This window comes from Physella acuta, unplaced genomic scaffold (assembly GCF_028476545.2).
Source record: "Physella acuta isolate Inbredline_101_S28 unplaced genomic scaffold, ASM2847654v3 ptg000457l, whole genome shotgun sequence".
Lineage (NCBI taxonomy): Eukaryota > Metazoa > Mollusca > Gastropoda > Physidae > Physella > Physella acuta.
Window position 1 is genome coordinate 794,064 of NW_026731976.1, and position 25,030 is coordinate 819,093.

A 25,030-nucleotide genomic window follows, 5' to 3' on the forward strand; every position below is an offset into this window, starting at 1 on the left:
ATCTTGTACTAGATCTCTAGATGTGTCGACCTATCAACCTCTGCCCGATATTTAGCCCTACTAAAGTCTAGCAAACTTTCATCAAGAACCTTGAAATCTAGATCTCGAACCCTAATCTAACTCAACGCACTAGTAATTAACATAATATACAACAATGCTGTTGACACATGTTAGTTTCAAAAATAGATATGACGAAAGTTTAGTTAAAACGGTTTGTGAAAATTTTAGGATTATCTAAAATGTACCCATGAACTGAGGAATGATCAAGATTAGAGAAATGAAGCAAGGCAGCGCCATCTTGTGTTGAAGTGCTATGTCGTGTAGTTGTGTGCTGGTGCGCACGTGAGGTGTGTGAATATAACATCTAATCAAATGTGTAGTGTTCAGTATGCACCAAATTGAGACCATTTACCCGGCTATCAACAGAACAATACAATTGTGTGTCACTTTCCTAAATGTTTTCCTGAGCCCGTGTTTTTTCTTGATGGTTCTGTCGACCCGACCCTACCAATTTTTGTTAACCATAATTCAGGTGGTGACGGGGGGGGGGGGGGGGGGGAGAGGGGGGGTGGTGGATAAAAACAGCCTTCAGTATGACATCAACAGCACCAATAACATCAACATTACCCCAAGAGCACAGTATCAAATGATCCCAACAAAAATAATGTTGTGAACTACAGTTAACCGAAGCTGAGTTCTTCTCCCGTGTCTGTGTGTGTATGTGTGTGTGCGTGTGTTGTTTGTTTGTTTACGTCTTGTGTGTTTAAATCTTGCTGAGATAGTCCTACCATTTTTTGACATCACAGTTCATCCTGATGGTCTGCTGACTTTGAACACTTGAGACTAGTTGGTGCAGAGTCTGTTGTGTTGTAGTTGTAGCATGTGTTGTGTGTTATTTTTGTTGTGTATTTTTTACGATCGCTGTTTGTGTTGCTAAAATAACTTTTTATATTTAATCTGTCTTAAGATTTTATTGAATCTGCCCCCCCCCCCCCCCCCAACTTGACAGAAACGACCTGGTATCTAATCCAGCCGAGACGGTAGCGTCTAGTCCACCAGGTAGCCAAAAATCATGACCGTGGTAGCCTCAATGTACATGGTAGCCGTGCTGGGTCTTCTAGCTGTGGCTAGCCTTGCTCAAGGTAAGGGTCAGTTAGTAGCAGATTTACTAGTCTAGCTAGCCATAATGTTAGCCATAATGTTAGCCATAATGTTAGCCATAATGTTAGCCATAATGTTAGCCATAATGTTAGCCATAATGTTAGCTATAATGTTAGCTATAATGTTAGCTATAATGTTAGCCATAATGTTAGCCATAATGTTAGCCATAATGTTAGCCATAATGTTAGCCATAATGTTAGCCATAATGTTAGCCATAATGTTAGCCATAATGTTAGCCATAATGTTAGCCATAATGTTAGCCATAATGTTAGCCATATCCCAGAGGATTTAAGTATCTATAAATGTCATTAATGAAAGTTTTTTAACGGAAGTAGTGTCATGACAGATGTGTGTGACACGTGACAGATGTGTGTGACAGGTGTCAGGTGTGATGTGACAGGTGTCAGGTGTGATGTGACAGGTGTCAGGTGTGATGTGACAGGTGACAGGTGTGATGTGACAGGTGACAGGTGTGATGTGACAGGTGTGATGTGACAGGTGTCAGGTGTGATGTGACAGGTGTCAGGTGTGATGTGACAGTTGACAGGTGTGATGTGACAGTTGACAGGTGTGATGTAACAGTTGACAGGTGTGATGTGACAGTTGACAGGTGTGATGTGACAGTTGTGATATGACAGGTGTGATGTGACAGTTGACAGGTGTGATGTGACAGGTGTGATGTGACAGTTGTGATGTGACAGGTGACAGGTGTGATGTGACAGGTGTCAGGTGTGATGTGACAGTTGACAGGTGTGATGTGACAGTTGTGATATGACAGGTGTGATGTGACAGTTGACAGGTGTGATGTGACAGGTGTGATGTGACAGTTGTGATGTGACAGGTGACAGGTGTGATGTGACAGGTGGCAGGTGTGATGTGACAGGTGGCAGGTGTGATGTGACAGTTGACAGGTGTGATGTGACAGGTGTAGTGTGACAGGTGTGATGTGACAGGTGACAGGTGTGATGTGACAGGTGACAGGTGTGATGTGACAGGTGACAGGTGTGATGTGACAGGTGACAGGTGTGATGTGACAGTTGTGATGTGACAGGTGTGATGTGACAGGTGTCAGGTGTGACGTGACAGGTGACAGGTGTTATGTGACAGGTGTCAGGTGTGATGTGACAGGTGACAGGTGTGATGTGACAGGTGTGATGTGACAGGTGACAGGTGTGATGTGACAGTTGTGATGTGACAGGTGACAAGTGTGATGTGACAGGTGTCAGGTGTGATGTGACAGGTGTCAGGTGTGATGTGACAGGTGACAGGTGTGATGTGACAGGTGACAGGTGTGATGTGACAGGTGACAGGTGTGATGTGACAGGTGTGATGTGACAGTTGTGATGTGAGAGGTGACAGGTGTTATGTGACAGGTGTCAGGTGTGATGTGACAGGTGACAGGTGTGATGTGACAGGTGTGATGTGACAGGTGACAGGTGTGATGTGACAGTTGTGATGTGACAGGTGACAAGTGTGATGTGACAGGTGTCAGGTGTGATGTGACAGGTGTCAGGTGTGATGTGACAGGTGACAGGTGTGATGTGACAGGTGACAGGTGTGATGTGACAGGTGACAGGTGTGATGTGACAGGTGTGATGTGACAGGTGTGATGTGACAGGTGTGATGTGACAGGTGTCAGGTGTGATGTGACAGGTGTCAGGTGTGATGTGACAGTTGACAGGTGTGATGTGACAGTTGACAGGTGTGATGTAACAGTTGACAGGTGTGATGTGACAGTTGACAGGTGTGATGTGACAGTTGTGATATGACAGGTGTGATGTGACAGTTGACAGGTGTGATGTGACAGGTGTGATGTGACAGTTGTGATGTGACAGGTGACAGGTGTGATGTGACAGGTGTCAGGTGTGATGTGACAGTTGACAGGTGTGATGTGACAGTTGTGATATGACAGGTGTGATGTGACAGTTGACAGGTGTGATGTGACAGGTGTGATGTGACAGTTGTGATGTGACAGGTGACAGGTGTGATGTGACAGGTGGCAGGTGTGATGTGACAGTTGACAGGTGTGATGTGACAGGTGTAGTGTGACAGGTGTGATGTGACAGGTGACAGGTGTGATGTGACAGGTGACAGGTGTGATGTGACAGGTGACAGGTGTGATGTGACAGGTGACAGGTGTGATGTGACAGTTGTGATGTGACAGGTGTGATGTGACAGGTGTCAGGTGTGACGTGACAGGTGACAGGTGTAACGTGACAGGTGACAGGTGTAATGTGACAGGTGACAGGTGTAATGTGACAGGTGACAGGTGTGATGTGACAGGTGTGATGTGACAGTTGTGATGTGAGAGGTGACAGGTGTGATGTGATAGGTGTCAGGTGTGATGTGACAGGTGACAGGTGTGATGTGACAGTTGTGATGTGAGAGGTGACAGGTGTTATGTGACAGGTGTCAGGTGTGATGTGACAGGTGACAGGTGTGATGTGACAGGTGTGATGTGACAGGTGACAGGTGTGATGTGACAGTTGTGATGTGACAGGTGACAAGTGTGATGTGACAGGTGACAGGTGTGATGTGACAGGTGTGATGTGACAGGTGTCAGGTGTGATGTGACAGGTGACAGGTGTGATGTGACAGGTGACAGGTGTGATGTGACAGTTGTGATGTGACAGGTGTGATGTGACAGGTGTGATGTGACAGGTGTGATGTGACAGGTGTGATGTGACAGGTGTCAGGTGTGATGTGACAGGTGTCAGGTGTGATGTGACAGGTGACAGGTGTGATGTGACAGGTGTGATGTGACAGGTGTGATGTGACAGGTGACAGTTGTGATGTGACAGGTGACAGGTGTGATGTGACAGGTGACTGGTGTGATGTGACAGGTGACAGGTGTGATGTGACAGGTGTGATGTGACAGGTGACAGGTGTGATGTGACAGTTGTGATGTGACAGGTGACAGGTGTGATGTGACAGGTGACTGGTGTGATGTGACAGGTGACAGGTGTGATGTGACAGGTGACAGGTGTGATGCGACAGTTGTGATGTGACAGTTGTGATGTGACAGTTGTGATGTGACAGTTGTGATGTGACAGTTGTGATGTGACAGGTGTAGTGTGACATGTGTGATGTGACAGGTGTGATGTGACAGGTGACAGGTGTTAGGTGACAGGTGTGATGTGACAGGTGTGATGTGACAGGTGTGATGTGACAGTTGTGATGTGACAGGTGTGATGTGACTGGTGTAGTTTTACAGGTGTGATGTGACAGGTGACAGGTCTGATGTGACAGGTGACAGGTGTGATGTGACAGGTGACAGGTGTGATGTGACAGGTGACAGGTGTTAGGTGACATGTGTAGTGTGACAGGTGTAGTGTGACAGGTGTAGTGTGGCAGGTGTAGTGTGGCAGGTGTAGTGTGACAGGTGTAGTGTGGCAGGTGTAGTGTGACAGGTGTAGTGTGACAGGTGTAGTGTGACAGGTGTAGTGTGACAGGTGTAGTGTGACAGGTGTAGTGTGACAGGTGTAGTGTGACAGGTGTAGTGTGACAGGTGGGATGTGACAGGTGGGATGTGACAGGTGTAGTGTGACAGATGTAGTGTGATCACAAAATGTGACACAGGAAGAAGTTATTTGATAAGTTTGATTAAAGAATGTTTCCATTTCTTTTTTCACCCCAGACCCCCGAGAACACAGCACACGAGCTGAACACGTCACACACGAGACACACAGCACACCAACACCGGAAGAGACCCAGACAGAGACACCGGAAGAGACCCAGACAGAGACGAGTTGTGACACCGACGACCCAGACAATTCGCCTCGGGGGGAGACTGGTGGGCCCACCACGCGGGGGGAGACGGGTGGGCCCACCACGGTCCGCGGCAAACACCCAGCCCAGGACACCCGTCTAATAGGGGAGGATCGAGGCGAACCCGAGTACACACCTAAAGACGAGCCCGAGTACGTGATCAAGGCCCGTCAACAAGACGTCCACAACACGTTCGCGGCCATCGTCGGGATTCTGGTACCACAGGTGGTCGTCTTCTGTACGCTTGTCTACTACAGGTGTAGGTAGAGGACCAGGACCTCTCACACAGGACCTCTGTCACACAGGACCTCTGTCACAGGACCTCTTTCACTCAGGATTTCTGTCACTCAGGATTTCTGTCACTCAGGATTTCTGTCAACTGACATGTGTAGGTACTTTAACTATAGCGACCTGAGTCTAACGTGTACAAAATTATGAATTTTTTTTAAGTGAAAATGTTTTCAAAATATCCAAATGTTTTTAGAGGACTAATTTTTAATTAAAAACGAAATAAAACTGTTTTAAATGTATTGACAATTTATTTTTATTTTTTGTGTTTGTATGATGTTATTAATTAATTAATTAAAACGAACATAATTAATTAATGGTAATCTATCGCTTTAGGTACGTAAAATCGCCCGCGACTAGTAATGTGAAAAACAGTCGACTCCTTAAATTTTAGTAATTATTTCACATTTTTAGGAGGATTTTATGTTTTGAAATTTACAAAAATGTTTCAAAGTTTCATTTATGTAGACCTACATGTTTTTAAACAATTGTATAAAAACTTTTCAGTAATAAATAAGACTAGCGATGTTTCCAACAGATGCAACCATGCTCATTTACTGTAGCAGCCATCTTGTTTTTTTTTTGTAACCTTATAGCGCGAGATTCAGGGGAAGCCACTATATTTTACAAACGGCTGATGTTTATATAGCAAATCTTGCTTTTAAACACTGCTGTTTAAAGTTAATTTCTGGCCTATATTGATATATTTAGCCATTGATTTTGGTTAATTATTCAGTTATCTATATTTGACACAAATATATCAGAATATACTTCTATTAAAGCCTTGACAATGAGGTAACTTATTCGTACATTACTAGCCACTGCCGATTTTACATACATAAAGCGATAGATTACCTAATTAATTATCTGTAATCAGTTTGTGAAACACAAGAGTAGGTTTTTTAATGTCAACACGAACCAACTCTACTTCACCTGTATATAATCAAATAAAGCGGGAGTTTTATATAGAATACAATCAAGTAGAATAAACCAAGAGTGATTTCCTTAAACTTTCTCGAATATACTTACATAACACTACGGCGGATGGCAACTAGGGATGTAGACAATATTTTAAATTCATTTTAAATCAAACTTTTAAAAATAGAATAGAATCTCGTAGAAAAAAGAATTGCACACCAAGTGAACGCCTAATAAAATTTGTATAATAGTGCGGTATATTATTACCCCCCCCCCCCCCCCCCCACAACCCATTAAAAAATAAGCAAGGGGATATAAAGCTTGTACTCTTAACTTTTATTAAAGACGGTGATATTGGGACATGTCATAAATAATTTGTTTGTGGGACAAGGTGGTCAACGGAAAAAGTCACAAGAGAATTTTTATTATAGGAAATAGTCACAGAAATAAAGTCTCGGAAATAAAGTCACAGAAAAAAGTCTTAGAAATCTTCTACGAAATATTTTGAGCTAATTGTTGAGAATTGTAAAATTTGTGTTGCAAGTTGATAGAATTACAATCTGTACTAATTTCTTAAACGAGCCGACCGCGCGGCGTATCATACGCCTCTATTTAGTTGTTTTATTTTCTACATTTCAGTAATTCATAATTTGTGATTTCGACAGTACCAATGCTGCCACTGAAAATATTTGCTTTAAAACACTATAAGTAGCTCGTTAAGGACGATAACCCTCCCCCCCCCCTCCTTTCCCCAACCCCTACCCTACACCTCCACCCTTGAAAGCAGCCTCCTCTTAGTTACCTCCCCTAAGTTTAAAATCGTTTCAAACTAAATTATCTGCCCCTAATAGCCGTCACTAAAACCGGCTCCACGAATGTAAACATTTAACGTGAACCACAGCTCACCAGAACATGTAGGGGTGGGTGTGATAGGGAGCGCGCTTACAGCTTGTTTTCTAGCGTCTCCCAGAAGAGAATTATATATATAGATAGATAGCTGGTTGACATAATTACAATCTGTTGACATTCTAAAACCTACAATATTTTTCTACAGCTGGGAGATAGTGTGGTGATGTGTATGACAGGTGTGTTACGTGGGACGGATCACTGCGTGTGTGTGTGTGTATACGGTAGTATTGCACGACGCCGGGTGTGTTGATGCGTGTATGTTGTTGTACGGAGTGATGCAGGGTAACAAGGGAAGCGACTGGTCGAGTGACAGCGTGTGTGTTGTGAACTGGAGAATGTTTTTTTTTAAAGATGAACGCTGATGTGGGTTGGAGGTGGCAGTTGGTTGTGAGGAGGACGAGATATGAAACCGACTTATGTTACTCTAACTTTGAGTTTTGTTGACAGCATTAAAAGCTAAAACCTACCTGCGCTTGGGCCACAAAGAGACAATGGACGATTTTCTTAGAAAAGTGCGGCCTGTTTATTTGCTAGTTCCTAATGAACTGAAAGGGGGGGGGGGGGGGGGGGCTTAAAGGACGGGAAGGAGGCTATGGTTTTATCGGGTCGTGTTTTTCAAAAAAAAAAAAAAAAAAAAAAAATCAACCTTGCACTTTTAACCTTGTGGTATTCCTAGAAATTTGAGAGACCTTTTTCTGCAATTTTGGTATCAGTTTCTGTGGATAATGATACTTTGTTTATCAGAAAGTCACTGGTATAAATGTCTGTTTTCTTAAGGTTAGAGTCACTTGTGTAAATGTCTGTGTCTGGCTAAAGTCACTAGAATCAGCTGTCTGATTAAACGTGTATGTGTCAACAACAAAAACACAACTAGAGGACACTCGTGTTCTCACACACTCAACTATAAAACACAATCCACCAACAATCCACCAACAATTTTCCAACAATCCACCAACAATCCACCAATATGTTCGTAAAACGAATCACCGTTTTAACCCGAGACACTCACACAATGTTTTTACATTTCTTTTCCAGAGCTATTTGTGGGTGCTCCTCACGTGCAAGCTGACGTCACATGCTTCATGCAGACGTCATCTAGGTCCCCTCCCCCTAACTTTGTTTTCAAAAGACGGACAAAAAAATCTGGCAAACTATGGCGGAAATGACGTGGAGCCGCAGAATGTTTAGATGGTAAATTTTTGTTGACCTCATGCTCTTGTGTCTCACATTAAACACATGTCAAGATGTTTTGAACGTGTCACACTTTGTCACAGCGTGTCACATATTGTCACAACGTGTCACACTTTGTCACAACGTGTCACATTGTGTCACACTTTGTCACAACGTGTCACATTGTGTCACACTTTGTCACAACGTGTCACAACTTGTCACATATTTCAGCCTGCCCGTTGCACTGTCACTGACGTCACTATGCCTGTGTGTAATCGTCTTCGTGTGGATCGTCCACCTGAGATCTGACCAGTCGCCCCAGGTAAGTTATGTGACCAGTCGCCCCACGTAAGTCATGTGACCAGCCGCCCCAGGTAAGTCATGTGACCAGCCGCCCCAGGTAAGTCATGTGACCAGTCGCCCAGGTAAGTTATGTGACCAGTAAGTCATGTGACCAGTAAGTCATGTGACCAGTAAGTCATGTGACCAGTAAGTCATGTGACCAGTAAGTCATGTGACCAGTAAGTCATGTGACCAGTAAGTCATGTGACCAGTAAGTCATGTGACCAGTAAGTCATGTGACCAGTAAGTCATGTGACCAGTAAGTCATGTGACCAGTAAGTCATGTGACCAGTAAGTCATGTGACCAGTAAGTCATGTGACCAGTAAGTCATGTGACCAGTAAGTCATGTGACCAGTAAGTCATGTGACCAGCGGCCCCATGTAAGTCATGTGACCAGTAAGTCATGTGACCAGTAAGTCATGTGACCAGTAAGTCATGTGACCAGCCGTCCCAGGTAAGTCATGTGACCAGTAAGTCATGTGACCAGCCGCCCCATGTAAGTCATGTAACCAGTCGCCCAGGTAAGTCATGTGATCAGTAAGTCATTTGACCAGTAAGTCATGTGACCAGTAAGTCATGTGACCAGTCGCCCAGGGTAAGTCATGTAATCAGTAAGTCATTTGACCAGTAAGTCATGTCACTTGTAAGTCATGTGACCAGTAAGTCATGTGACCAGTCGCCCAGGTAAGTCATGTGACCTGTACGTCATGTGACCAGCCGCCCCAGGTAAGTCATGTGACCAGTAAGTCATGTGACCAGCCGCCCCAGGTAAGTCATGTGACCAGTAAGTCATGTGACCAGTAAGTCATGTGACCAGTAAGTCATGTGACCAGCCGCCAAAGGTAAGTCATGGTGTTCCTGTTTGTACGTTTTGTTACATATTATATTAATGTGTTATTTCTTCTATAAAACAAGACTTGTAATTTCTTGCTATAAAACAGGGGTCTCCAAACTTTTCAGCCCGAGGGCCGCATTAACTATCAAATATAAGTTCGGGGGCCAGAATTTCTCCCGGGCATCTATTTGGGGTGGCATTCTTCTTCAGCCACCTACAACAAACATTTTTTTCGGTGGTCAAAAAGATCTCCGAGGGCCGGATGAGAGAACCTCGCGGGCCGCATACGGCCCGCGGCCCGTAGTTTGGAGACCCCTGCTATAAAACAGACTTGTCATTTCTTGCTATAAAACAAGACTTGTCGTTTCTTAACGTCTGTTCATTCTTCTGATCTTAAACTTAAACGCTAGTATTTAATGTCACGTGACTTGATAGTCCTTCAATCAAACAAGGATCTCTAAAATCTGTTCTCTAGATCAACACTAATGAGACAGACGCTCTGCTGGGGTCAGTGTGTCACTCCTGCGACAGGTTGTGTGGCAGTGACATCGCCTGCAGGGACCTGTACACGCAGGCAGCACAGTTTGGGCGCCATTTTTGTTGTGCTCGCACGTATCAACAGGCGGCCGCCATCTTAAGTCAGGTAACTGTCCTGTCTGACTGTCCTATCTGACTGTCCTGTCTAACTGTCCTGTCCTGTTTGACTGTCCTGTCTGACTGTCCTATCTGACTGTCCTGTCTAACTGTCCTGTCTAACTGTCCTGTCCTGTTTGACTGTCCTGTCTGACTGTCCTATCTGACTGTCCTGTCTAACTGTCCTGTCTAACTGTCCTGTCCTGTATAACGTAACTTTCCACCCGACCAAGCTCCACCCTGTGACCCCAGGTTGTCAAATGTTTCAGATTTTATCACAGTCCAGGTACCCAGGGAAAGGTAACTCAGGCTAACCAGTTAACCAGTTGTTAACCAGTTGTTAACCAGTTATTAAACAGTTGTTAAACAGTTAACTAGTTGTTAACCAGTTATTAAACAGCTGTTAAACAGTTGTTAAAAAGTTAACCAGTTGTTAACCAGTTATTAAACAGCTGTTAAACAGTTGTTAAACAGTTAACCAGTTGTTAACCAGTTGTTAAACAGCTGTTAAACAGCTGTTAAACAGTTAACCAGTTGTTAAACAGTCATTTAACCATTATTCGACAGCCTACTCGACGAAATGATATGACATTAGATGACATGAGTAGATGACTTGAGATGACATGACTAAATGACATCATTAAATAACAGGACTGTGTGACATTAGATGACATGGGTAGATGACATGATAGGCTGTACACAGCTCAATTTGTACACAATAATTTACTCACTTTCAGACGGGTCAAACCAAACCAACACGACCTTGACATTGGGTAACGTACTGGCACACAAACATGTTGCTAGGCAACTGGAGACAACGGAAGGTAAGTTGGTACATGTTTGGGTTTTTGTCAATTGTCGAGATTTTGACACGTTTCCGGTTTTTGTAAATTTTTGGGTTTTTTTTTTGTCGAAATTCAAGCCTTTGTCAAGTTTTGGGTTTTTGTCGTTTTAATTTTTTACTGAAGGTGTGTGTCTAGGAACGTGTTTTTATATCGCTGACAGAGCGATAGACTGTAAGAGAACTTTGATTTTAAAAAATAGGAGATCGCGTGTTCGGGCTTTTATGACTTAACAAAAAAATCTCGTGTGCTTTTAATCAACAAGTAGTCCGCGCTATTAATTAACATATTCCAAGTACCCCCCCCCCCCCCTGTTGTGTTATCGACTTACCCGAATGCTAGAGACGAGACAAAACACGACCACATTTTGGTCTAAACGTTTTCGACAATCGAGTTTTTTTTCCTCGAAAATTTTGTTATCTGTTTTCAGCGGAAATTACCGTTTCATGAAAAATTGAGCCCAAGTACGCATAGAATTTTAGCTGACACGGTATTCTCAGAAAAAAAAAACACCTTGATCAATGCCCTTGACCGGGCCATGATATCAGGCGCTTTACTGATTGTTATTACCTGTGAAGTGTTAACTGAATCGTATTAGTGTCAACAACTAAACCAGATCAACGATCGAACGCGTTTTGTTCACATCATTTAAAACAAATCAAATGTTAAGCATTTTTAAAGAAAAGCTTTTACATGCTCTAGGCGTAAGAAAATACATTTTTTAATACTATTTTATTCAACAGGCATGCAGGTATTTTAAACCAAGTTAGAACTTGTAAACATGTATTACCTTTCACAGACATACAGGTATTTTAAACCAAGTTAGAACTTGTAAACATGTATTACCTTTCACAGACATACAGGTATTTTAAACCAAGTTAGAACTTGTAAACATGTATTACCTTTCACAGACATACAGGTATTTTAAACCAAGTTAGAACTTGTAAACATGTATTACCTTTCACAGACATACAGGTATTTTAAACCAAGTTAGAACTTGTAAACATGTATTACCTTTCACAGACATACAGGTATTTTAAACCAAGTTAGAACTTGTAAACATGTATTACCTTTCACAGACATACAGGTATTTTAAATCAAGTTGGAACTTATAAACATGTATTACCTTTCACAGACATACAGGTATTTTAAACCAAGTTAGAACTTGTAAACATGTATTACCTTTCACAGACATACAGGTATTTTAAACCAAGTTAGAACTTGTAAACATGTATTACCTTTCACAGACATACAGGTATTTTAAACCAAGTTAGAACTTGTAAACATGTATTACCTTTCACAGACATACAGGTATTTTAAATCAAGTTGGAACTTATAAACATGTATTACCTTTCACAGACATACAGGTATTTTAAATCAAGTTGGAACTTATAAACATGTATTACCTTTCACAGACATACAGGTATTTTAAATCAAGTTGGAACTTATAAACATGTATTACCTTTCATAGACAGATAAAAAATTTTAAACCAAAAATTTACAAGAAAATTCGAAGGGTAGAAAAAACAAGGACAAATAAACCGGGAGTGATCTCCCCTAAACTTTCTCGAATTTTCTTATATAACACTACGGGGGATGGCAACTTGGGCTATAGACACGATTTTTAATCAACTTTTAAATAGAACAAAATCTCGTAGAAAAAAGAATTGCGCACCAGGTAAACACCAAATAAAATGGGTATACTAGTGCGGAATATTATTAGTACATTATAAATTCACGTACGTTTTTTGAGAAATCGTGAATAGCGTAAATTACTACTTCCTGTTGACGCTTGATTTCAAGGAAAATTTGATCCCATTCGATTCAGTTTTTTTTTTTTAAAAACAAATTCTGGGCCTCAGAATATTTTTTTTGTACTTGGTATTTTTGAAACCAGAAATCTTCTGTTACGCTTGACTGACCGTTATGTCTACGCCAGTTTTTTATAAGTAGGTCATTGCTGTAGGTCATTTTTTTACCCCCTCCCCCCCCCCTACCTACCTGGCCTACCTAATAAGTTAGAATCTCCTTTCATTAGTTGCTATCGTTTATCTAAACATAAGTCAACATATCTAAACATAAGTCAACGTACAGTCACACATGTCAACATATCGTCATATGTCAGTATGAAGTGACATAATTTATGATGACCAGATATTTCGCTTCTAACCGTTCTGAAATCACTTGTTTTGGGCCGTAGATAATCTAGTTGGATACATAAACACGAAAGCCTGTCCATCTGTCTGTTTGTCATTTTGTTTGTCCACCCGATCGCCATCAAACTTCGGGAAGTTGTTGAGATTACTTTATGGAAGTTTCTGCTAAATGATTTGGCGCCCCGGCAGGCTGCGATTTGGCGCCCCGGGCTCCCATGTGAGCACTCTGGCTCCAGTGTGTTTTAAAGAGTGCCATACACTCTGGGTGCGGTGTGTTTTAAAGAGTGCCATACACTCTGGGTGCGGTGTGCATTAAAGAGTGCCATACACTCTGGGTGCGGTGTGTTTTAAAGAGTGCCATACACTCTGGGTGCGGTGTGTTTTAAAGAGTGCCATACACTCTGGGTGCGGTGTGTTTTAAAGAGTGCTATACACTCTGGGTGCGGTGTGCATTAAAGAGTGCCATACACTCTGGGTGCGGTGTGTTTTAAAGAGTGCTATACACTCTGGGTGCGGTGTGCATTAAAGAGTGCTATACACTCTGGGTGCGGTGTGTTTTAAAGAGTGCCATACACTCTGGGTGCGGTGTGTTTTAAAGAGTGCCATACACTCTGGGTGCGGTGTGTTATAAGAGTGCCATACACTCTGGGTGCGGTGTGTTATAAGAGTGCCATACACTCTGGGTGCAGTGTGTTTTAAAGAGTGCTATACACTCTGGGTGCGGTGTGTTTTAAAGAGTGCCATACACTCTGGGTGCGGTGTGTTTTAAAGAGTGCCATACACTCTGGGTGCGGTGTGTTTTAAAGAGTGCTATACACTCTGGGTGCGGTGTGCATTAAAGAGTGCCATACACTCTGGGTGCGGTGTGTTTTAAAGAGTGCCATACACTCTGGGTGCGGTGTGTTTTAAAGAGTGCTATACACTCTGGGTGCGGTGTGCATTAAAGAGTGCCATACACTCTGGGTGCGGTGTGTTTTAAAGAGTGCTATACACTCTGGGTGCGGTGTGCATTAAAGAGTGCTATACACTCTGGGTGCGGCGTGTTTTAAAGAGTGCCATACACTCTGGGTGCGGTGTGTTTTAAAGAGTGCCATACACTCTGGGTGCGGTGTGTTATAAGAGTGCCATACACTCTGGGTGCGGTGTGTTATAAGAGTGCCATACACTCTGGGTGCAGTGTGTTTTAAAGAGTGCCATACACTCTGGGTGCGGTGTGTTTTAAAGAGTGCCATACACTCTGGGTGTGGTGTGTTTTAAAGAGTGCCATACACTCTGGGTGTGGTGTGTTTTAAAGAGTGCCATACACTCTGGGTGCGGTGTGCTCTAAAGAGTGCCATACACTCTGGGTGTGGTGTGTTTTAAAGAGTGCCATACACTCTGGGTGCAGTGATCTACAACAGAGGGTGATTAACGTACACTCAAAGATTTCACCAAAAGGACCAAAGATTATTTTCAATAAAATTATTTTAAAAATGGAGAGGTTACTCCCCTTGCAATTTATATTTTAAATGGTTGGGACCTAAGTAATCCAAAGTAAAGTCTCTGGCTTATGGAATGTATCTGTTTTAGATACCTCAGCATACAAGGGATAGTGTGTTCAGTTCTATAGACCTACCTCAGCATACAAGGGATAGTGTGTTCAGTTCTAGAGACCTACCTCAGCATACAAGGGATAGTGTGTTCAGTTCTAGAGACCTACCTCAGCATACAAGGGATAGTGTGTTCAGTTCTAGAGACCTACCTCAGCATACAAGGGATAGTGTGTTCAGTTCTAGAGACCTCAGCATACAAGGGATAGTGTGTTCAGTTCTAGAGACCTACCTCAGCATACAAGGGATAGTGTGTTCAGTTCTAGAGACCTCAGCATACAAGGGATAGTGTGTTCAGTTCTAGAGACCTCAGCATACAAGGGATAGTGTGTTCAGTTCTAGAGACCTACCTCAGCATACAAGGGATAGTGTGTTCAGTTCTAGAGACCTACCTCAGCATACAAGGGATAGTGTGTTCAGTTCTAGAGACCTACCTCAGCATACAAGGGATAGTGTGTTCAGTTCTAGAGACCTACCTCAGCATACAAGGGATAGTGTGTTCAGTTCTAGAGACCTCAGCATACAAGGGATAGTGTGTTCAGTTCTAGAGACCTACCTCAGCATACAAGGGATAGTGTGTTCAGTTCTAGAGACCTCAGCATACAAGGGATAGTGTGTTCAGTTCTAGAGACCTCAGCATACAAGGGATAGTGTGTTCAGTTCTAGAGACCTACCTCAGCATACAAGGGATAGTGTGTTCAGTTCTAGAGACCTACCTCAGCATACAAGGGATAGTGTGTTCAGTTCTAGAGACCTCAGCATACAAGGGATAGTGTGTTCAGTTCTAGAGACCTACCTCAGCATACAAGAGATAGTGTGTTCAGTTCTAGAGACCTACCTCAGCATACAAGGGATAGTGTGTTCAGTTCTAGAGACCTACCTCAGCATACAAGGGATAGTGTGTTCAGTTCTAGAGACGTACCTCAGCATACAAGAGATAGTGTGTTCAGTTCTAGAGACCTACCTCAGCATACAAGAGATAGTGTGTTCAGTTCTAGAGACCTACCTCAGCATACAAGAGATAGTGTTCTAGAGACCTACCTCAGCATACAAGGGATAGTGTGTTCAGTTCTAGAGACCTACCTCAGCATACAAGAGATAGTGTGTTCAGTTCTAGAGACCTACCTCAGCATACAAGAGATAGTGTGTTCAGTTCTAGAGACCTACCTCAGCATACAAGGGATAGTGTGTTCAGTTCTAGAGACCTACCTCAGCATACAAGGGATAGTGTGTTCAGTTCTAGAGACCTCAGCATACAAGAGATAGTGTGTTCAGTTCTAGAGACCTCAGCATACAAGGGATAGTGTGTTCAGTTCTAGAGACCTACCTCAGCATACAAGAGATAGTGTGTTCAGTTCTAGAGACCTACCTCAGCATACAAGAGATAGTGTGTTCAGTTCTAGAGACCTACCTCAGCATACAAGGGATAGTGTGTTCAGTTCTAGAGACCTCAGCATACAAGGGATAGTGTGTTCAGTTCTAGAGACCTCAGCATACAAGGGATAGTGTGTTCAGTTCTAGAGACCTACCTCAGCATACAAGGGATAGTGTGTTCAGTTCTAGAGACCTCAGCATACAAGGGATAGTGTGTTCAGTTCTAGAGACCTCAGCATACAAGGGATAGTGTGTTCAGTTCTAGAGACCTACCTCAGCATACAAGGGATAGTGTGTTCAGTTCTAGAGACCGACCTCAGCATACAAGGGATAGTGTGTTCAGTTCTAGAGACCTCAGCATACAAGAGATAGTGTGTTCAGTTCTAGAGACCTCAGCATACAAGGGATAGTGTGTTCAGTTCTAGAGACCTACCTCAGCATACAAGAGATAGTGTGTTCAGTTCTAGAGACCTACCTCAGCATACAAGAGATAGTGTGTTCAGTTCTAGAGACCGACCTCAGCATACAAGGGATAGTGTGTTCAGTTCTAGAGACCTCAGCATACAAGGGATAGTGTGTTCAGTTCTAGAGACCTACCTCAGCATACAAGGGATAGTGTGTTCAGTTCTAGAGACCTCAGCATACAAGGGATAGTGTGTTCAGTTCTAGAGACCTCAGCATACAAGGGATAGTGTGTTCAGTTCTAGAGACATACCTCAGCATATGTTCAGTGCTCGACTGGCTGTACCTTCCCCTGAGTCAGGTACCCGTCAGAGCTGGGTGAACTCAAGCATGTCCTACCGTCCAACCATGTCCCTCCTATAAAAAGGGCGTGTCCGTACTACCGCCCAACCATGTCCCTCCTATAAAAAGGGCGTGTCCGTCCAACCATGTCCCTCCTATAAAAAGGGCGTGTCCGTCCTACCGTCCAACCATGTCCCTCCTATAAAAAGGGCGTGTCCGTCCTACCGTCCAACCATGTCCCTCCTATAAAAAGGGCGTGTCCGTCCTACCGTCCAACCATGTCCCTCCTATAAAAAGGGCGTGTCCGTCCAACCATGTCCCTCCTATAAAAAGGGCGTGTCCGTCCTACCGTCCAACCATGTCCCTCCTATAAAAAGGGTGTGTCCGTCCTACCGTCCAACCACGTCCCTCAGCGAGAATTACTTCCCTCGAATAATGTCCCCAGACGCAGACGACTCAGTTGTTTTAGGATTTGACCCAAACACAACACAGGAAGGCAGCGAGCACGTCAGCAAGGTCAAGGTCACTACAGAGGGTTTCATCATCCAGCACAGCGGTACTTAGATCTTTCTTGGCTTGCGACCCATCATCCATTTTACATTCACCCATCATCTACCCCCATTATCCACAACCTTACATCAACCTCATTATCCACGTTGCATCCGCCGATCATCACCCCATTATCCACCCATTATCCCCCCATCATCCACCCCTTTATCCACCTTGCATCCACCGATCATCACCCCATTATCCACCTTACATCCATCCCATTATCCACCCCATTATCCACCCCATTATCCACCCATCATCCACCGTACATCCACCCATCATCCCCCCCCCATCATCCCCCCATCTCTCACGTCACGTGACCACATCTGACCACCAGGCGCCTACTACACCTACAGCAGCCTTCAGTTTAGCTCCAATACAGCCTGCACAGAGAATAATTTAACGGTAAACTTTTCCTACACAGAGAAGAATTTAACGGTAAACTTTTTAACCTGAGACCATCGGCAATGACGAAACTATTTTAAACATTCTTTATGTCCATTGGTTGACGTGTTCTATGACGTCATTTCCTCAACAGACCTGGGGTCACGAGGTACGACGGTTGAGTATTTCCGGTTCCTACAGTCAAGTCTTGGTCAAGTCTAGACACACTTGCTTCTCTCTCAAGGACAACCAGACGGCTTTCTCTGGTGTGTGTGGGTGTCTGTGTGGGTGTCTGTGTGTGAGAGTCTGTGTGGGTGTCTGTGTGGGTGTCTTGGTAGTGTGGCTGGGTAGTGTGGGTGTCTGTGTGGGTGTCTGTGTGGGTGTCTGTGTGGGTGTCTGTGTGGGTGTCTTGGTAGTGTGGCTGGGTAGTGTGGGTGTCTGTGTGGGTGTCTGTGTGGGTGTCTGTGTGGGTGTCTGTGTGGGTGTCTTGGTAGTGTGGCTGGGTAGTGTGGGTGTCTGTGTGGGTGTCTGTGTGGGTGTCTGTGTGGGTGTCTGTATGGGTGTCTGTGTGGGTGTCTTGGTAATGTGGCTGGGTAGTGTGGGTGTCTGTGTGGGTGTCTGTGTGGGTGTCTGTGTTATGTGGGTGTCTGTGTGGGTGTCTGTGTGTGAGAGTCTGTGTGGGTGTCTGTGTGGGTGTCTGTGTGGGTGTCTTGGTAGTGTGGCTGGGTAGTGTGGGTGTCTGTGGGGGTGTCTGTGTGGGTGTCTTGTTAGTGTGGGTGTCTGTATGGGTGTCTGTGTGGGTGGCTGGGTAGTGTGGGTGTCTGTGTGGGTGTCTGTGTGGGTGTCTGTGTGGGTGTCTTGTTAGTGTGGGTGTCTGGGTTGTGTGGGTGTCTGTGTGGGTGTCTTGTTAGTGTGGGTGTCTGTATGGGTGTCTGTGTGGGTGTCTGTATGGGTGTCTGTGTGGGTGGATAGTGTGGGTGTGTGTGGATGTCTGTGTGGGTGTCTGTGTGGATGTCTGTGTGGGTGTCTGTGTGGGTGTCTGGGTTGTGTGGGTGTCTGTGTGGGTGTCTATGTGGGTGTCTGGGTTGTGTGGCTGTATGTGTGGGTGTCTAGCCTGGGCTAATGTCACTCAATCAACTCACCTATTCCGGCACGTTTTGAAATCTTCAGGCGGTGTTTTCTACCTGCTGGTAGATGACGTCATACAGCTACACATTACACACAAGGACACAGTGAAATTCCTTCATACGTCATCATACATGGGCGTGTACAAGTTGTCTACTTGATTGTGTACATTGTATACATGTTGTCTGTTGATTGTGTGTACATGTTTTGTGTTGATTGTGTACATGTTGTCTACTTGATTGTGTACATGTTGTCTGTTGATTGTGTACATGTTGTCTGTTGATTGTGTACATGTTGTCTACTTGATTGTGTACGTGTTGTCTACTTGATTGTGTACATGTTGTCTTTTGATTGCGTACATGTTGTCTACTTGATTGTGTACATGTTGTCTACTTGATTGTGTACATGTTGTCTACTTGATTGTGTACATGTTGTCTTTTGATTGCGTACATGTTTACTTGATTGTGTACATGTTGTCTACTTGATTGTGTACATGTTGTCTGTTGATTGTGTACATGTTGTCTGTTGATTGTGTACATGTTGTCTGTTGATTGTGTACATGTTGTCTACTTGATTGTGTACATGTTGTCTACTTGATTGTGTACATGTTGTCTACTTGATTGTGTACATGTTGTCTACTTGATTGTGTACATGTTGTCTACTTGATTGTGTACATGTTGTCTAATTGATTGTGTACATGTTGTCTAAATGATTGTGTACATGTTGTCTGTTGATTGTGTACATGTTGTCTACTTCATTGTGTACACATCTGTTGACATCAGGCAGCATTGAAACGTATCCAGGACGAACAAAGGGGGATGTGGAGGGGGGGGGGGTTGATATATGCAATTAAATTTTGTTGTATTACCTTCACAGAGTTTATAGAATGTTCTAGAATGTCGATCGTTCATATTTTATGGCGAATAAATTCAAACAATTTACTGCTGTTTATTTTATTGTCGTCTAGACTAATTAAAAAAAGATACAATTATCAGCAATATCAAAATACTGAATAGAATACATTAAAAACATATCTCATTACAGTCATAAAGTTTAAATTTTTTAGATGAGGTTCATTACACCTGACCCTAACTGTAGTGACCTAAAACTGTCCCCAGATGTCCCTAACCGAGTGACCTAACTCTTAGAGTTTGTGACCTTAACCTTAACCAACTCCAGTGACCTTAACCTTAACCAACTCCAGTGACCTTAACCTTAACCAACTCCAGTGACCTTAACCTTAACCAACGCCAGTGACCTTAACCAACTCCAGTGACCTTAACCTTAACCAACTCCAGTGACCTTAACCAACTCCAGTGACCTTAACCTTAACCAACTCCAGTGACCTTAACCTTAACCAACTCCAGTGACCTTAACCATCTCAGTGACCTTAACCAACTCCAGTGACCTTAACCAACTCCAGTGACCTTAACCATTTCCAGTGACCTTAACCTTAACCAACTCCAGTGACCTTAACCAACTCCAATTACCTTAACCTTAACTAACTCCAGTGACCTTAACCTTAACCATCTCCAGTAACCTTAACCTTAACCAACTCCAGTGACCTTAACCAACCCCAGTGACCTTAACCAACTCCAGTGACCTTAACCTTAACCAACTCCAGTGACCTTAACCTTAACCAACTCCAGTGACCTTAACCTTAACCATCTCCAGTAACCTTAACCAACTCCAGTGACCTTAACCAACTCCAAAGACTTTAACCAACTTCAGTGACCTTAACCAACTCCAGTGACCTTAACCTTAACCAACTCCAGTGACCTTAACCAACTCCAGTGACCTTCACCTTAACCAACTCCAGTGACCTTAACCAACTCCAGTGACCTTAACCAACTCCAGTGACCTTAACCAACTCCAGTGACCTTAACCAACCCCAGTGACCTTAACCAACTCCAGTGACCTTAACCTTAACCAACTCCAGTGACCTTAACCTTAACCATCTCCAGTAACCTTAACCAACTCCAGTGACCTTAACCAACTCCAGTGACTTTAACCAACTCCAGTGACCTTAACCAACTCCAGTGACCTTAACCAACTCCAGTGACCTTAACCAACCCAGTGACCTTAAACTTAACCAACTGCAGTGACCTTAACCAACTCCAGTGACCTTAACCAACTCCAGTGACCTTCACCTTAACCAACTCCAGTGACCTTAACCTTAACCATCTCCAGTAACCTTAACCAACTCCAGTGACCTTAACCAACTCCAGTGACTTTAACCAACTCCAGTGACCTTAACCAACTCCAGTGACCTTAACCTTAACCAACTCCAGTGACCTTAACCAACTCCAGTGACCTTCACCTTAACCAACTCCAGTGACCTTAACCAACTCCAGTGACCTTAACCAACCCCAGTGACCTTAACCAACTCCAGTGACCTTAACCTTAACCAACTCCAGTGACCTTAACCTTAACCATCTCCAGTAACCTTAACCAACCCCAGTGACCTTAACCAACTCCAGTGACTTTAACCAACTCCAGTGACCTTAACCAACTCCAGTGACCTTAACCAACTCCAGTGACCTTAACCAACCCAGTGACCTTAAACTTAACCAACTGCAGTGACCTTAACCAACTCCAGTGACCTTAACCACCTCCAGTGACCTTCACCTTAACCAACTCCAGTGACCTTAACTAACTCCAGTGACCTTAACCAACTCCAGTGACCTTAACCAACCCCAGTGACCTTTACCAACTCCAGTGACCTTAACCTTAATCAACTCCAGTGACCTTAACCTTAATCAACTCCAGTGACCTTAACCTTAACCAACTCCAGTGACCTTAACCAACCCCAGTGACCTTAACCTTAACCAACTCCAGTGACCTTAACCAACCCCAGTGACCTTAACCTTAACCAACTCCAGTGACCTTAACCTTAACCAACCCCAGTGACCTTAACCTTAACCAACTCCAGTGACCTTAACCATCTCCAGTGACCTTAACCAACTCCAGTGACCTTAACCAACCCCAGTGACCTTAACCTTAACCATCTCCAGTGACCTTAACCAACTCCAGTGACCTTAACCTTAACCAACTCCAGTGACCTTAACCTTAACCAACCCCAGTGACCTTAACCTTAACCAACCCCAGTGACCTTAACCTTAATCAACTCCAGTGACCTTAACCTTAACCAACCCCAGTGACCTTAACCTTAACCATCTCCAGTGACCTTAACCAACTCCAGTGACCTTAACCTTAACCAACTCCAGTGACCTTAACCTTAACCAACCCCAGTGACCTTAACCTTAACCAACCCCAGTGACCTTAACCTTAATCAACTCCAGTGACCTTAACCTTAACCAACCCCAGTGACCTTAACCTTAACCAACTCCAGTGACCTTAACCTTAACCAACCCCAGTGACCTTAACCTTAACCAACCCCAGTGACCTTAACCAACTCCAGTGACCTTAACTTTAACCAACGCCGTCAGTCAATACAACCAGATGCCGCTGTAGTTGTTGGACTTTGCCTTTGAGCCGCTGTGTGGGTGGTTGTATCTGACCCCACCCTCCCTGCCTAGAACAAAGACTGGACCCCCGCTCGACCCCGGGCAGGTGCAGGTGTTGTACCAGTACTTGACCCCTGTTGACCCGACCTCCATTTTGCGGGTCCAGTGACCCACGCTGACGTGCTTGACGTTGCCATGGGGATGAGACGCGATGGCCGCGAGTTTTGTCTCGTCTGCCACGTCCTGATGTCTCTGGACCAGCTGCTTGTCTCGTCTGCCACGTCTTGATGTCTCTGGACCAGCTGCTTGTCTCGTCTGCCACGTCCTGATGTCTCTGGACCAGCTGCCGCGAGTTTTGTCTCGTCTGCCACGTCTTGATGTCTCTGGACCAGCTGCCGCGAGTTTTGTCTCGTCTGCCACGTCTTGATGTCTCTGGACCAGCTGCCGCGAGTTTCGTCTCGTCTGCCACGTCCTGATGTCTCTGGACCAGCTGCCGCGAGTTTTGTCTCGTCTGCCACGTCTTGATGTCTCTGGACCAGCTGCTTGTACAGCTCCGTGTAGACCTTGACCTTGCTCTCAACGTCCTTCAAGAGCTTCAGGTTGTGGCTGGCGCAGACGATCTGGCACCTGTCGTCCTTGACCTCTGCCCACTTTAGTTCTACACCGGTCAAGGTCAGCTCCGGTCTTTCCTTGACATCGTCGTCTTGAAAAAAGAAAACTTTGACATCCCGCGCCTCGTCGTTATCGAAGACGACGTGAGTGGCCGAGTTGACGAGTGGCCGAGTGGCCGAGTTGACAAACACCTGACCCCATTCCGCTGCCGGACTTGTCGAGTGCTCACACTCCACGCACGTGCACGTCTGCTGGTCGTTCTGGAAGATTCTCACCTCCCTGACCACCCCGCTGCCAAACCGGAGGCAGTTGCTGCCCCGGAACTTGCTGAGGAAGTAGCTGGACGTCGTGTCGGGGATGACGTCAGGTCTAGCCGGGCTCACACGTCTGAGTGAGATTCGAACCGTCACCGACGACATGGCTTTGATGACGTCAAATATCTCTTTCCGAAATTTGCATTTTGGAATGTTCTTTAGTTTAAATTTAGTAACAGGTATGAAATCCACGTGACCGGGGTGCTTCGGGCACGTTCTCCATGCGTCATCAATGGCCGCTTCACCCTCGGGGTACAGGGCACACTCGGGAGTGCCTGAGGACAAAACATTTTTACAGGTGTCTTTAAAAATCTCGCGTTGAATCCAGTGGTTCAGAATTTTCCTAAGAGGTTTTGCACGGTACTGAAGAAGCTACTTAAACCACTTCAGGTTTAGTGACGGGCTGATGGAGCAGCAGCTGAGGGCCCAATATATTTAAAGGGACGAAATATTTTGAATAATATCTTCTTTTACTCTCCAGTCAACTTACTGATATCTACTGATCAAATAGATGTTGCTGTAATGCTCTACTCACCGGCGTTTGGTTTTTAAACACATTAAATATAATTAAAATAGCAAGCAAAAATTATTGAAATTAGTGCACGTTTTTGTTACTGAGAGCATATTAGCAGACCCCTACAAAATAATCAGCCATAGTATGGTGTCACTTTGGTAGACTGGTGTCATGGTGTCACTTTGATTGACTGGTGTCATGGTGTCACTTTGATAGACTGGTGTCACTTTGGTAGACTGGTGTCATGCGGTCACTTTGGTAAACTGGTGTTCCTCTGTCCCCAGTGGCAGGGTATCACGAGAGCCTCAAGTAAAAATTGTTAAGAAAATGTAAAGGAACATTTGCTTACCAAGTTCAAGGCTAGAAACATCCGGGTCTAGAGCGAATGGTTGTAGGTTTTGTTTACTTTGTGATTTCCCTGGGGAAAAAAAAGTGTACCGTTATCACTTAGAAAATATGGGGAAAATATTTGGACCAACATTAAAGCATTATAATCCAGCTACTCAACGTTAGCTGGGGCTAAGCTCAACTCACGAGTCTAAGCTCAACTCACGGGTCTAAGCTCAACTCACGGGTCTAAGCTCAACTCACGGGTCTTAACTCACGAGTCTAAGCTCAACTCACGGGTCTTAACTCACGGGTCTAAGCTCAACTCACGGGTCTCAACTCACGGGTCTTAACTCACGAGTCTAAGCTCAACTCACGGGTCTTAACTCACGGGTCTAAGCTCAACTCACGGGTCTCAACTCACGGGTCTTAACTCACGAGTCTAAGCTCAACTCACGGGTCTAAGCTCAACTCACGGGTCTTAACTCACGGGTATAAGCTCAACTCACGGGTCTAAGCTCAACTCACGGGTCTAAGCTCAACTCACGGGTCTTAACTCACGGGTATAAGCTCAACTCACGGGTCTAAGCTCAACTCACGGGTCTAAGCTCAACTCACGGGTCTTAATTCACGGGTCTAAGCTCAACTCACGGGTCTAAGCTCAACTCACGGGTCTTAACTCACGGGTCTAAGCTCAACTCACGGGTCTTAATTCACGGGTCTAAGCTCAACTCACGGGTCTCAACTCACGGGTCTCAACTCACGGGTCTTAACTCACGGGTCTAAGCTCAACTCACGGGTCTTAATTCACGGGTCTAAGCTCAACTCACGGGTCTAAGCTCAACTCACGGGTCTTAACTCACGGGTCTAAGCTCAACTCACGGGTCTTAACTCACGTGTCTCAACTCACGGGTCTTAACTCACGGGTCTAAGCTCAACTCACGGGTCTAAGCTCAACTCACGGGTCTCAACTCACGGGTCTAAGTTCAACCCACGGGTCTAAGCTCA

At 44.4% G+C, this 25,030-nt stretch overlaps 2 protein-coding genes across 3 annotated transcripts; both read left to right on the plus strand.

Annotated features, from left to right (window-relative positions):
* Window positions 1–1,015: 1,015 nt before the first annotated feature.
* On the plus strand, window positions 1,016–8,536 carry LOC131943476 (uncharacterized). 2 transcript variants are annotated; one of them, XR_009386898.1, is made up of 4 exons: window positions 1,016–1,142; window positions 4,799–5,317; window positions 8,080–8,235; window positions 8,446–8,536. XR_009386898.1 is itself a non-coding variant. In XM_059303637.1 (2 exons), the coding sequence occupies exons 1-2, from the start codon at window positions 1,073–1,075 to the stop codon at window positions 5,194–5,196; spliced, it is 468 nt and encodes a 155-aa protein (XP_059159620.1). In that variant the 5' UTR covers window positions 1,016–1,072; the 3' UTR covers window positions 5,197–5,389. The 2 variants fall into 2 exon arrangements, 1 of the variants encoding a protein (XP_059159620.1); XM_059303637.1 differs by lacking the exons at window positions 8,080–8,235; window positions 8,446–8,536 and having other exon boundaries at window positions 4,799–5,389.
* An 870-nt stretch (window positions 8,537–9,406) lies between these two features.
* On the plus strand, window positions 9,407–19,729 carry LOC131943492 (uncharacterized). The gene is made up of 8 exons (XM_059303652.1): window positions 9,407–9,421; window positions 9,868–10,035; window positions 10,295–10,325; window positions 10,763–10,849; window positions 17,176–17,286; window positions 17,617–17,684; window positions 17,818–17,929; window positions 18,834–19,729. The coding sequence occupies exons 1-8, from the start codon at window positions 9,407–9,409 to the stop codon at window positions 18,947–18,949; spliced, it is 708 nt and encodes a 235-aa protein (XP_059159635.1). The 3' UTR covers window positions 18,950–19,729.
* Window positions 19,730–25,030: the final 5,301 nt, after the last annotated feature.